This window comes from Chroicocephalus ridibundus, chromosome Z (genome assembly GCF_963924245.1).
Source record: "Chroicocephalus ridibundus chromosome Z, bChrRid1.1, whole genome shotgun sequence".
Taxonomy (NCBI): domain Eukaryota; kingdom Metazoa; phylum Chordata; class Aves; order Charadriiformes; family Laridae; genus Chroicocephalus; species Chroicocephalus ridibundus.
This window is the reverse complement of record NC_086316.1, coordinates 77,384,657-77,396,520: the sequence shown is the minus strand read 5'-3', so window position 1 is coordinate 77,396,520 and position 11,864 is coordinate 77,384,657. Positions and strand designations below refer to the sequence as shown.

General features: G+C 49.9%; 1 protein-coding gene across 1 annotated transcript; it reads right to left on the bottom strand.

Moving 5' to 3' along the window:
* Positions 1-488: 488 nt before the first annotated feature.
* On the bottom strand, positions 489-10,692 carry LOC134508191 (aquaporin-7-like). The gene is made up of 6 exons (XM_063319398.1): positions 10,535-10,692; positions 7,292-7,418; positions 4,882-5,019; positions 4,037-4,155; positions 2,433-2,650; positions 489-1,571 (listed from the first exon to the last, which is right to left on the bottom strand). Exons 1-6 carry the CDS (start codon positions 10,622-10,624, stop codon positions 1,412-1,414), a joined length of 852 nt encoding a protein of 283 aa, XP_063175468.1. The 5' UTR covers positions 10,625-10,692; the 3' UTR covers positions 489-1,411.
* Positions 10,693-11,864: the final 1,172 nt, after the last annotated feature.

Here is an 11,864-nt window from a genome sequence, read left to right as displayed (position 1 = left end):
CCACCCTCGCATGCAGTTGCTGCATTACCTGGCAGCTGCCCTCTGCCACCCCCAAATGAGAGAAAATCCTCTGATGCTCTTCAGCCCTCTTAAGCCGATGTGCATCTTGTGCCAGGTGAAGACCTGCTGTAGCTGCTTTGCTAATATAAGGTCAGCTCTAATGAGGAAGCAGAGATGTCAGTACGTACCACCCCACCCTGTGCCATAGAAATACATTAGTAATCCTTTTAGTAGTGAGATGTGAATAATCATTAAAGCCCGTAAATACCATTTGCAGAATTCTGTGCAGTAGTGATGTTCTGTCACTTCCTACTCTTGGAAATCTCTGTGTTGTGTGTTCATGGTACCCAGCCTTGGGACTGCAGTCACGTGTTTGACATATGTACCACACTTGCTTCAGCATTTTCTGGAAAATTTAAGACTGTTGTCTCCCCCCGGGAACAGGCAGCTTCTGTTACTGTTTTACTTTTAATCCGATGGTACCTCAAACTTGTAAGGCTGTTGCAGGCCCACTTCCTCCTTCAGATGGAGGTGGCAGAATTCCTGCAGGAGCAGAGCATCCTCTTCCCACATTTCTCTTGCATTCAGAGTGGAGAAAAGGCTTGGTATTTTTTTTTGTTTGAGCGTTTGGGGATGCTGCCACGGAAGTTGTCTGAACCCTTTCCTATGGTGGTAGTTAAAGTCTAGCCTGTGAGTAATACACATGGTTCCATGACACCAGTGTGTTCCAGCAGAGCTGTGCCAGGATTCAGGAGACCCTGTTTAAGTTTAGTTTAGTTTACTAATTTTTTGGTGCTTCCTGAATGTTCATATCAATAAACAAAACCAGGCATGAAAGAAAAAAATCAGGTTCTTGTTTTTATGTCAGACTGTCCTTGCTTTTCTCTTCTTTGTGGTCTTCCAAACTGGGTCTTTGTTAGTATGGCAGATTAGCAAATGGAAGCAAGCATCGGCCCCTGATCCATCAATGTAGTATCTACGTCTTACCAAAGAATATTCAAGATCAAAATTTCTGTAATTAAGTTGTTTCTGCCACTGTTGGATCCTGTATTTTGATTTCTATGAACATACAGGTATCTGGAGTCTTGCAGCACTGCTTTGCTTTTCTCCAGAATGTGGTGATTTATTATTTGGTAGATTTTTACATAGGGAGGTTGAATAATTTCTTCAGGTCACAGACAGGTCTAGCCCTACCTGGGTCTGCCCAGTGTCCCAGAGACCCAGTTTGTCTGGTTAAGCAGAGTCTGTTATTGAAGACTAGTCCCTCATTTCTCCGCCAGAAGGGTGGAGAAACGGTGTGCTCCAGCAGCACCATTACTTATCCCCTTATCCACTTAGTTACCCTTTGGCTGTCAGTCCATACATCCATGTAGGCTTTGCTGTCATGCCCTTTCCTCAGATCGCGTGGCCATCACAGCGTAGAAGTCTCCACCACTGTCTGTCCTTTCTCATTTCCACTTTTTGGGTTGGGTTGGTTGTGAAAATCAATGAAGAGTTTGTGGATTAAAACACCAGCTAGACTTCCCAGAGTCGGAGCTGTGATTGGGACCCACCACCAGTGATCTCCAGCGCTAAAATAAAACAGAAGAAGCAGCTGGTGAGGCAGACTGGAACCACTGCCCTGCCACTGCACGGCACAGGGTGAGGTGAGCTGGGTCTGCTGGGGCAGGAGTGAGCTGTGTGAGCCACTTCACATACTGGGCCCTGCAGCTGGCTTAGGCAAATTCTCTATCCACCAGTGTAATTGCCGGAGGGAGGTTCATTTCCCCCACCGGCCTGGGAAAGGGGCTCTGCGCTGTCTGCAGGTCTCTCGTTCTACCGAAACAGACTGTGTGATCCAGATGAGTGTGCCTGTCAGACAGGCACACACACACACACTCCCCTTTTCCCTCCCCTTTTCCAATAACATCTGCACCTCCTCTACCGAGCTCTCGCAGGTACATTCTGGAAATATAATGAAAACGGGCGTCCGGGAGACTCTGCTAATGCCCTCCTCATGGGAAAAGCCATAGCATGGCACGATCTTACTAGTTAGGGGAAGGCAGGGTTTCATCTCCAGATTCAGACATCTAAATCTAGGAGGGCTATTCATCAATCCAGCTGTAAGTACCTGCTTTCAGGTGAGCTGAATTGCTCTCTGGCTGCAATAACCAGCCAGATCTCCAGCTAACAGGTAGCCAGTTTGGTGCCCAAGTGGAGGTATCTGAATGTCAAGATGAATCCCATGCTGGAGAATTAGTGTACCCCAGATTTTGTGTACGTAATGCATGGGGCTGCTCTATGCACAGCCCTTGCTCTCTGAGCAAGGAAAATGCACTCTGTAGCGGTATCATCAACTTGGTCCGAAGAAAAAGGCTTCATGAACATTTTATCTTGGTCTTATTTCCTCTCTTTGCGAGCTGAGCAGTGTAAAAGCAAAATGGGTCACTCACGTGAAGACGTCCATTCCCCAGCCAGCAATTGCCGTGAAGACCCTGGGGGGCAGGTCCCGGGAGGGGTTTATGGCGTAGCCTGTGTTCAACCCCATCCCCAGGCCGATGCCCAGGACCAGGATACCCGTGAGCAGGGCCTGCGTGCCTTTCAGGGCTCCGTTGTTTTTCTCATCGTGGATGACCAGAATGCCCAGGAGTAGCATCGCTGTTGCTGTAAACTGCAGGAGGAGGAAAGGGGGAACGAGTCAGGAGAGAGAATGGGGAAGGCAAAAGGATCCTGCTCAGCAGAAAGGAAGAGACTTCCCAGAATGGAAAAGCAGGTGGGATTCATGGTCTGGTCAAGTCAGGGAGGACCCCAATGTTATTCCTTCCTCACAGATGGGCTGAAGAAAAGTCTTGACTCATTTCCCAGTAAAAACATCTCCACTTTATCACCAAAAATGCTCTAGGACTGATATGAACTTCTCAGTACTGTCCTCTCCCTCCACCTTTCAGGTTAGGGACATGAGTTATTTTGAGTACATTTCATCTAACAGAGGCAAGCCATAACAAATTGCTAATAAGACAAATCTGATCCTCCCTAGAGGGAGTGATATTTTATATAGCCTGTTGCATTTGCCCTTTCAGGACTAACAGCAGATACCAGATTCTCATCTGGGAAACTGAATCTCCCATCTGACAGTATGTAGCTGGCATTTGTAGATCTGCAGTGCCCAGGACATCAGGAACAGTGGTTTGAATAGAGCTGATGATTCCTGTCTTTCTGCTTCAGAAAATGTAGCTGGAGATCCTTGGACTGCTTGCAGAGATACCAGCAAAAGCAGAAGCTCTGCAGCTCTTGACAGCGCACTGTCACTGTCATTTGCTTGTCTTGTGCAGCAAGGGCACGGCAGGCTCCACAGGACGCCGAGCGATCAGTGACCTGTAGGCTCTCCAGTTCTCACTGTCCTTCTCATCATGCCCAGGCAAGTTTTGTCATCTCAGAGACAAAAGCACAGGCTTCCGCAGTTTCAAATTAGAAGTGAATCTTCCTTTTCCAGTGTCCCAGTGCGCCACGTCCCCTGAAGCATCCCCTTCCTATTTGTGGGCATCCGGACATTGTGTTGTATGCTGGGAATCAACTGTACACACTCTAAATTGGACTGTCTGGACCCTAGAGGTTCAATCCAGGCTGTGTTCATATGAAGACAGTCTCGGTCCCTCTGTGCTGATGGGAGCAGACAGCAGAGCTGCCTGGGAGCGTGGAGCAGGTGTAGGATCCAAAAAGGGGAAGAACAGTTCAGGGAACTGCCCAGAGCCCAGAAGAGGTGGTTGCTGATATAGCTCAGCTTCTCACTTCCCATTGCCTGGGCTGTGTGCAGGGAAGGTGTTTGGAGGGCACTCGGACCAAGCTGCGGAGCTGCCTGCAGGAGTTACCCTTTAGGCTCAGCCACCAAGGTGCCTCGGATCCTACCTGTCAGGCACCTGCCTGGATGGTGGGCTCCTTGGAGTAGAGGTTGTGATTGTGTCTGCACGAGTAGCACACTGAGCCCTCTGTTGCAGACCTGCAGCAGCACCTATTACCACCCACCTTCTCCTAGCACACCACAGCCGTCCCCACTGACCTCTGTGAAGAAGGCCCCTGGTAAGGATACGTAAGGAGCAGGGTAAGTGGAGAAGATCGACGCTGTGGCGGTTGGTCCCGTCACTGTAAAGTTCCCCTTGGTGTAGTCATACAGAGCATCTAGGAGAAATGGGAATTACAGGAATTAGCACAGAGTTCATCCCACATGGCACGTACGCAAGGCCACCCGTTAACAGCCAGTACGGACACCAAGTAGGCAATGGGAGATATGATGGAGGTGACACACCCCTTGCAGGGCATGATCTCACTGATATCTGTTACCCGCAGACTTTGGTCTGCAGTTGCTTCCTTAGGGCCCTAGGAGGCCCAGGAGCCTGGGGCAGGCTGGGTGCTCTGGATGCGCTGGAAGCCTCCACCTTTCTGCCCCTTGGAGTCCAAGACGTGCTGGAGCCAATGGGTGGTGGTTCCTCTGCTCACAACTCAAAACTACAGATGACTGTGTCCTGTTTTCCACACACCAGCAGAGTCGCCCAGAGCTCCAGCTGTACCTAATACATGGTTGTCCATGTAACTTAAGCCCTTGCAGGCCCTGGAAACAAATTGCTCACAAAATGCAGCTACTGGCCTTGAGTTGGGGACAGGTATTGGCAATGGGAATGCCCTAAGCAAAAGAAGCTGTGTTCTCCAGGAACTGCACGTTCTTCCCAGAGATATCTGGGCCCTACTCTGTCCTCGAGCTATGAAGGTCTGTCCCACAAGCCAGGAGCTCGCCCTTCTCACCCAGATATCATGCTGGGTTCTGTAAAAGGAGATACGTTTGACGAACGGTGAGTTAAGACTGAAATGGTGCCCACAGCAGCCCCTGTGATAAAGACACAACCGTACCGTAATAGAGGCCAAAGACAGTAGCTGCTGCTGTAAAGGAGCCCAGGAACTGGCCAATCAGATAAGCTGGGAGCTTTCTCCAGGGGAGGTTTCCTAAAATGCAGTGTGTGATGGTGATGGCAGCATTCAGGTGAGCTCCTGCAAAATCACAGCAAAAGAGAGTGTCCTCAGTGCGGATGCAGCTGTTTCGGAGCATGCCCCACGCCCCATAGTAACCACCCAGACCTTGCTCCAGAGCACCAAAGACTCTCCCAGGACAGGGTCTCCCTCCTGCACAGACTCAAAACGGAGCCATTTTTCCTGGGCAACTGAATGATTCAGGGCAGAGAGCTCCTAGCTATAGTCATCTAAAAACCAGACCACCTATGCTTTACTCTGTAGACCGCAGGCTGCCTCAGTCATCTCACCTGTCAGAGACACCTCTCTTGGTATGGCATGAGTTTCTCTCTGTATGAGTTTCTCTCTATTCAGCTTAAAGGGAGCCCAGGACTTAAACTCATCACCCACCTTTTTACAGCTACAGGTAGATGAGGCAAATCTTACCCCAAACAACCACAAGGCCTTCTGAAAACATCTGATAGACAAGGAGGGCCTCATCCTGGCAGAGCTGAGCACCCCAGCTGATGGGAGCTGTGGGCCCTCAGCACATCTTGGCAGGTAAGGCATGAGACGGCAGGGAAATGAACTGCAAAATCAACCACTGATGCCCCGGATCTTCATGTCTGCAAAGCAAATCCTATGCAGGGCTGTTGGCAGGGTCTCAGATTAGCTCTTAGATGTCACCGCATTGAGAAGGGGTTACCAGGATGGGACCCCAGACCATGGTTGCTCCCACTAGTGTGGAGCAGACCTTTTCCTTTCCTCGCAGAGTTTGTAATCTGTGACTGCATTTCTTTACACCTTTTAGTACGCAGCTTTCATACAATCCAAGACCAGTTTTCCCTGCTTTGGGAGGACACTTTCTGTGGAGGAAGTTGGTGTCAAAATCACGCTTTTGGAGAAAGACTAAGTGGATCCAGGTTTGGTGCCCTCAGTACAAACCACATTTGTTCTCCAGACCTCATGTCCCCATGATTCCAGAGGAAATAATTGCTTTTTCCTGCCTAGTAGTTGTGAACTTTGGGGGTTAGTAAATACTTAGTGGCCTTTTCCTAGTCCAGACTCAGAAAAGGGTACGAGCCAGACACACATCATCTCTTCAAAGTACAGGACAGAGTGAAGTGAAAGTGCACATACCGCCAGCTACAGTCCCACAACCACAACTGAAATGGAGGGAGACCCCTTTTTCTTTGATCCTCTGATCATTTTCAGGCATGACCCACCATTTCAGAGATCACAAGAAACATCTTGTGACAGAAATGAAACCAAATTGCAATGCCAAGAAGCCCCAAAGCTGTCTCCAGAGGCAGCCTGTTGCTGGCTGAGCTGAGACCCTTCCTCTCACCTCCCAGCCCTCAGCAGATCACCTCCATCTCAAACGTCACCTGGGACTGCAGGGACCTGCTTTCCTCAGCCCACTTTCCCCAGGATATCTCCACCAGCTCCAAAAGGACAGGGAGACCAAGAGATGACTGTTTGTGCGGAAAATTTTTTCTTTCCCAGCCAACCGCAGCCTTGGACATCTCTCTGCTTCAACCAAAAGCAAGGACTTGCTTTGATTTTCTGCCCACTAGAGCCCTTAATCTCTTCTCTTGGTGCAAATAAAGGCAGAAATTGCACAAGGCAAAGGTAATGCTCTGTCATGTGAGCGGTAGAACCCCATGGCCCTGGAACACCGCCTCTTGTGTTCGCATGGGGCGTGTGCGCATGGGTGTGCATGATAAGGAGAAAATTTTCATACCATTCCTTGTTGCAACATCAGCAGTAAGCTCTCTTTTGCAATAAATGATTTACTTCCCCGTGGGTCAGATTGGCAGCATGTTTTCAGAGCTCCTTATCTCCTTGGGCCATGATGGCATATCCCAAGGCTTAACGGGGACACTGCTGAAACCTGGCTCCACTGACCACAACAGGAGGAGGTGGCCACGGTCTGCTGCTCTCCCTGGCTGGCTTGCCCCTGTCTTAGTAGATGCTTTTGGGGTCAGCATACTGAAGGCATGCTGTGCCTGCCTTGTCCCCAGCCTCTCCTGACCTTGCCATGCCATCGCAACTCCTTGGCTTGATCTCAGACCTGCCTCCCCCCTGCAGACTTGGCTATGATCACCCTGTCACAAGGCTGATCCTGGTTACAGTCACCAGACCTGCTCAGCTCTTCTTGTTGGAGACCACAGAACTGCATTTTTTACGGGTGAGGTCACTGACCCACCTTGCCGTGCCATCACCCACCCCTCCGCAGCCCACTCCTGCCACCCTTGACTCATGTGGCCTTGATGGGACATAGGAATGTCCTGTGCTTGAGTGTCCTGCTCACCAGAGATTCCTCCGGCAGCATGGATGCCCAAGGTAACACCAATTCCAAATGCCAAATTGATGCTCAGATGCTGCCCAAAGTCTCCTCTTCCTAACACCACTTGTGCCACTGAAGACAGGCCAAAGACCTAGTGCATGGAAAAAGAAAGACAGAAAGCGGTGTTAAAAGCAGTGTTCCCGCTGTGGTGGACTGAGCTTCTTTGTTACTTTTTCTACAATACTAACAAACTCCCAATTACAATTACGGGACTTTAAGGTGCCCATGGTCAGGAGGTGAAATGAGAATGGCCCTCCTCTGCAAAAATGGAATGGATAACTGGATTATTCCTCATCGGTGACCATCACACAAAACCAGACACTGCTGTGGGTTGGCTACAAGGGAGACAAACCCCAAACACCCGCACTGAGGTCCCAGGATCGACTGGGATCACTCGCACAGCCATGGTAAGGGTGTCTGCGCCTGAAGCCAGGGGCACGAGCCAGGGGAGCATCCCCACAGACCACCCAAAGGCAGCACCCAAGCTGATGGAAGGAGGGTGGGCAAACTCTTTTTGTCTTTCTTCTCCTGGGCTGCAATTTATTGACTAAAAATGTAGCACATTGCTATTTGCCAAACTCGACTCTAATTTGGTAACTTATTCTGGCAAAAAAAACCTTTTCCTTTCAACACATATACTTCCATTTCAAAAACAGCAAAAGCATCAATATTTTTTTAGTGACTAAAGGGGACCTGGGAAAAAAAATTAAAAAGTAAACACTCTCCAGCAGGAGAAGACATTCAAGAAATTGCTCTGGACTGAAAGTAAATTCTATTTCATTTTTTTAATGTGGTCAGAGGGCGGAAAAATGAGGTCTCTGCACAGCTCTTACACTGAAATCTGGAGCAGGACAAAGCTGCTCTCAAGGTCTCTGCCTCACAAACCACTTAGGGCTTGGAGAGTGTATCCTGTTCCTTGTGCTGCACCGATGTTTATCCAGGATGACATGTCCCTCCAAGACAAAAAAGTCAGTATGCATCTAAGTTTCTGCTCTGTCCTGTCTTGTTTTGGCGCGGATCTTTACTGGCTGCTCTGCCTGTATCGAGATTTTATCTCATGCATCTGGTCTCCCTCTTCCCTTTCAGACAGCACCTAAATCCCCCGTTCCCCAGAGACACTGTTCTTATCTCGCTCGTATACACAGACCACACTCTGTGCTCTGTGTGGAGTTACAGCCTGCACGCTGTGAGCCCTTCTCTCAGTCTGCCTCAGCAAACGCCCCGAAAAGCAGTGTCCGGGATGTCCCCCAGCATCTGCAAAACCCATATAAAAATTTTGCCTGCTCATCTCTGAGCTTTTCCAAAGCCACATCCAAGAGAAGCCAAATGCATAAGGCACAGGTTTTGCAGGACAGCACGCAGGTGCAGGGAGGAGACAGCTGTTGCAGCTGAACAGCACTATCCTCAGAAAAAACAACACGGGACAGGCCAGAGAATCTGTTTTTCAGTACAGATCCAAACCTCTGGTCTCCTCCTCTATTCTCACCGTCCTAAAATAGCCTTTTTTTACTTCCTACCTCCCTATTCCTTGTGCTGCTTACTCCTGCTGCCTGGTTCCCTCCTTTATGAACACTGCCTGTCTGTTAAAGCAAGAGGTCCAGCCTGAGCGCTATTGTCCAAATAACAGCCAACCGGGTGTCCCGGAGATGCATCCAGCCCATTCCCGGTTGCAGTAAGGACCAGGGGGTTACCAAGGAGTAGGATGCTGGATGGTACATTTGGATGCTGGATGCCGTTTGTGGCCAGCATTTGATGGGGGTCCTTCTGCAGTGTTCCGCCTCCTGCTCTGTTCCCTCTTGGGCATCCAACATGAGCTGCAGACTCCAAAATCTGCCTTGGACTGTCAGAGTGCAGGGGAAAGTCTCCTCCTCGTGCTGCTTCCCAGAGACAGCCCTGGCAGGACACCCCTGAACTTGATATTTGTCACCTGGAAATTCCCACCCCCAAAAAACAAAGGGGACGGAAAAGGAGAATGGTTTGCTCAGCTCCTGCTGAGGAGTCAGAGATGTCTGTACTCTGACTTCCAATGCATGCAAAACTACCTGTGTAGTAAGGAGTGAACTTCAAGGAGCTGGATGTGCAATAAGAGGTGATAAAAAGCAAGCATCCTTTGCACATGCATTGTCACCTTTGAAAATAAGCACCTTTATCTGTACGGACAGCTGTGTCAAAAGGTCCCCAAGCTTACACAAATCTTATCTTCCTCCTGTGCAAATCTCCATGTGCGAGTTATTTAGATTATCCCCAGCCCTTCCACGCCAGCCTCTGCCCAGTCCAAAGGATCTCTCTCAGCCCAGCAGCGCTTGCAACCTGAGTCCAGGTGTAGCAAGTTGGCACAGACACTTGCTGGACCCTTTCAGCAGGAGGATCTCATTTTGCTATGTTGGTCCTCACCCCCACCAGGGATCAATTCTGACTGCAAAGCCTTCCTTGCCCTCTTCACAAACATCTCTGAAGCAGCCCAAGAGCTCAAAACCACTTCGCTTTTTCTGCATGAAACAGATCTCTCAGGCAAGTGGGGAGTTTCTGTATGATATAGGTAAGCACTATTCATTTGCCAGCGTAAGAAACCCAAAAGCGAAATCCTGGCATGTTTTACACCTGGTAATTATGTTTCCTAATGGTGGGTTGTGGCTCCGGCGAGTTTCACTGGCATTCATTACCCTGGCAACCCCAAGAAGAAGATGGATGAGTGCTGTTCTCATGTCACAGAGGCTGTCAGTGCCAGAGGAGTCAGGGTCTGCTCCCCAAACTTGTGCAATACTCCCCAGTTACACTGTCGCCTCTGGCACGTCAGGAAGAAAAGCCTCCATTCGCTGCACAGGACCTTTCAGGGGGTTTGGCAGAAGCGTTGTGTTGCCCCACCTGACCAGACACTGCTCTGATTTCATTCCCAGACTCTTCCTCTTTTTCTTCCTAGAAGAGAACTGAAACAGCGGCTGATCCCCGCCTGCTTCACCCTACCCCAGCACCCACCTCCCACCCTCCACATTGCTTCTTTCCTTCAGAAGGCTTTTGGTAGATGGTCTACCTGATGGGAAGCTGCCGCTCCAGCAGATCAGGGGGTTGAGAAGTAGCAACCAGCTGCTGAGCAACCCTGAGGATGTGGTAGGAAACCATTGACCTCACAAACTGCTGCTGTGAAGGCTTACCCTCTCCCCAGCCCTGCACACACACACACACATACATCTGGGCCCGTCTCCTTACCATGAGGATGAACATCCCCAGCGCTTCAGCCAGCAGCTCCCTCATGGTGCTGCTATGGATCGTGAGCGCCTTCTGAATCTTCTCCAGCATTTTGCCCTCCGGCTCCAGCCTGCAGCCACGGGAGCTCCTGTTGTGACAGCACACTTCATTGCGCTGAGCTGAGTTACCCTTTGAAACTTGGCACCCTCCCTTCACCCCCAGACACCTCCATTCATTTGGTTAACGATGAACAAGACAATAAAGCAGCAGCTAGCTTCAAAGTCTTCCCAAACACACGTACCATCCCTTCAAAACTATATGGTAAGGCTGGAATATTTCTGTTACTGGGGCATGCAAACTCTGCACCTCTGCCCAGGAGCAGCCTATCTCCAGAGCGGTGGAGCTATAAATAGCCTTGGTGTGCTCCTAATGCCTCTGTCTTTCTCCATAACTTTTTCCACAGGCTCTGAACAGGAATTTTGGCTGTGCTTTGTGTTGTAAGTCACTGGCTGGTGGTTTGGTGCCATTTGTTTTTAACAGGTGTGATTAGGACCATTTGCCTGTGCTTCGCAGGTCTGTTTGGATGTCCAGCCTGTGGTGAGGATGCTCTGCCCGGAGCTGCTGTGCACCACTGTCTGCAGCTGGGAAGAGCACAATGCCTTGAGTGTTGCTTCAGGTTGAATTTTTGTTCTTCCTGAATGCATCTGTGCCCACAGCCCCCATCACTAGCAGGGACTCTCACAACCAGCTCCCCGGTCTGTCCCCTCACGTGGGGCAAGGAGACACCAGTCTCAGCAATGGGCCACAGAGACCTTCAATCTCATCTGGCTGCCAGAGCAGAGCCCTCACTGCCCTGATTCCTCCTCCAACTCCTGATTCCCTCTGCTTACCAGGTGTTATTACCTCTCCACTGTGAAAAGGCTTTAATACCTTTGCTTAATCGCTGAAAAATTTAAACCCACTGACCACTCAAGATCTTCTTCTGTGAGCCTCGTCTGGTTCTTTGCTGGTTTTCTTCACCTTTCTCTCAACTCGCTGCAGCTTCTCAGTGTGGCCCTGGAGGGGAGGGACATGGCGCACAGCTCTGGAGGGGTGACCAGAGCTGCCCTGATGGGGACATAGCTCTCTGCTCACGCCGCCCCTGGTGTTGCCTCCCTCTGGCATTACTGCATTGCAAAAGTTCATGAGCTGTTCTTTCATCCATGAGACGCTGAGCAGCTACATGGAAGAACCTGGGAAGCTGATTCTTCTCTTTGCTCCATAGATGATTGTCTGTCCTGTGTCAGGGAAGGGTTTTATGACTGGGGTAAGCTGTCCTCCAGTGACAGATTAGATGCTGACCTTAGTGAAC

Coding starts and splice junctions, on each gene's coding strand:
- LOC134508191 (XM_063319398.1), bottom strand. CDS start 10,624: ATGCTGGAGAAGATTCAGAAGGCGCTCACGATCCATAGCAGCACCATG. Junction 5,020..7,291: donor TGCTGCCGGAGGAATCTCTG/GTGAGCAGGACA, acceptor GTGATTTTGCAG/GAGCTCACCTGAATGCTGCC. Junction 1,572..2,432: donor TGGGGAATGGACGTCTTCAC/GTGAGTGACCCA, acceptor GTTTTATTTTAG/CGCTGGAGATCACTGGTGGT.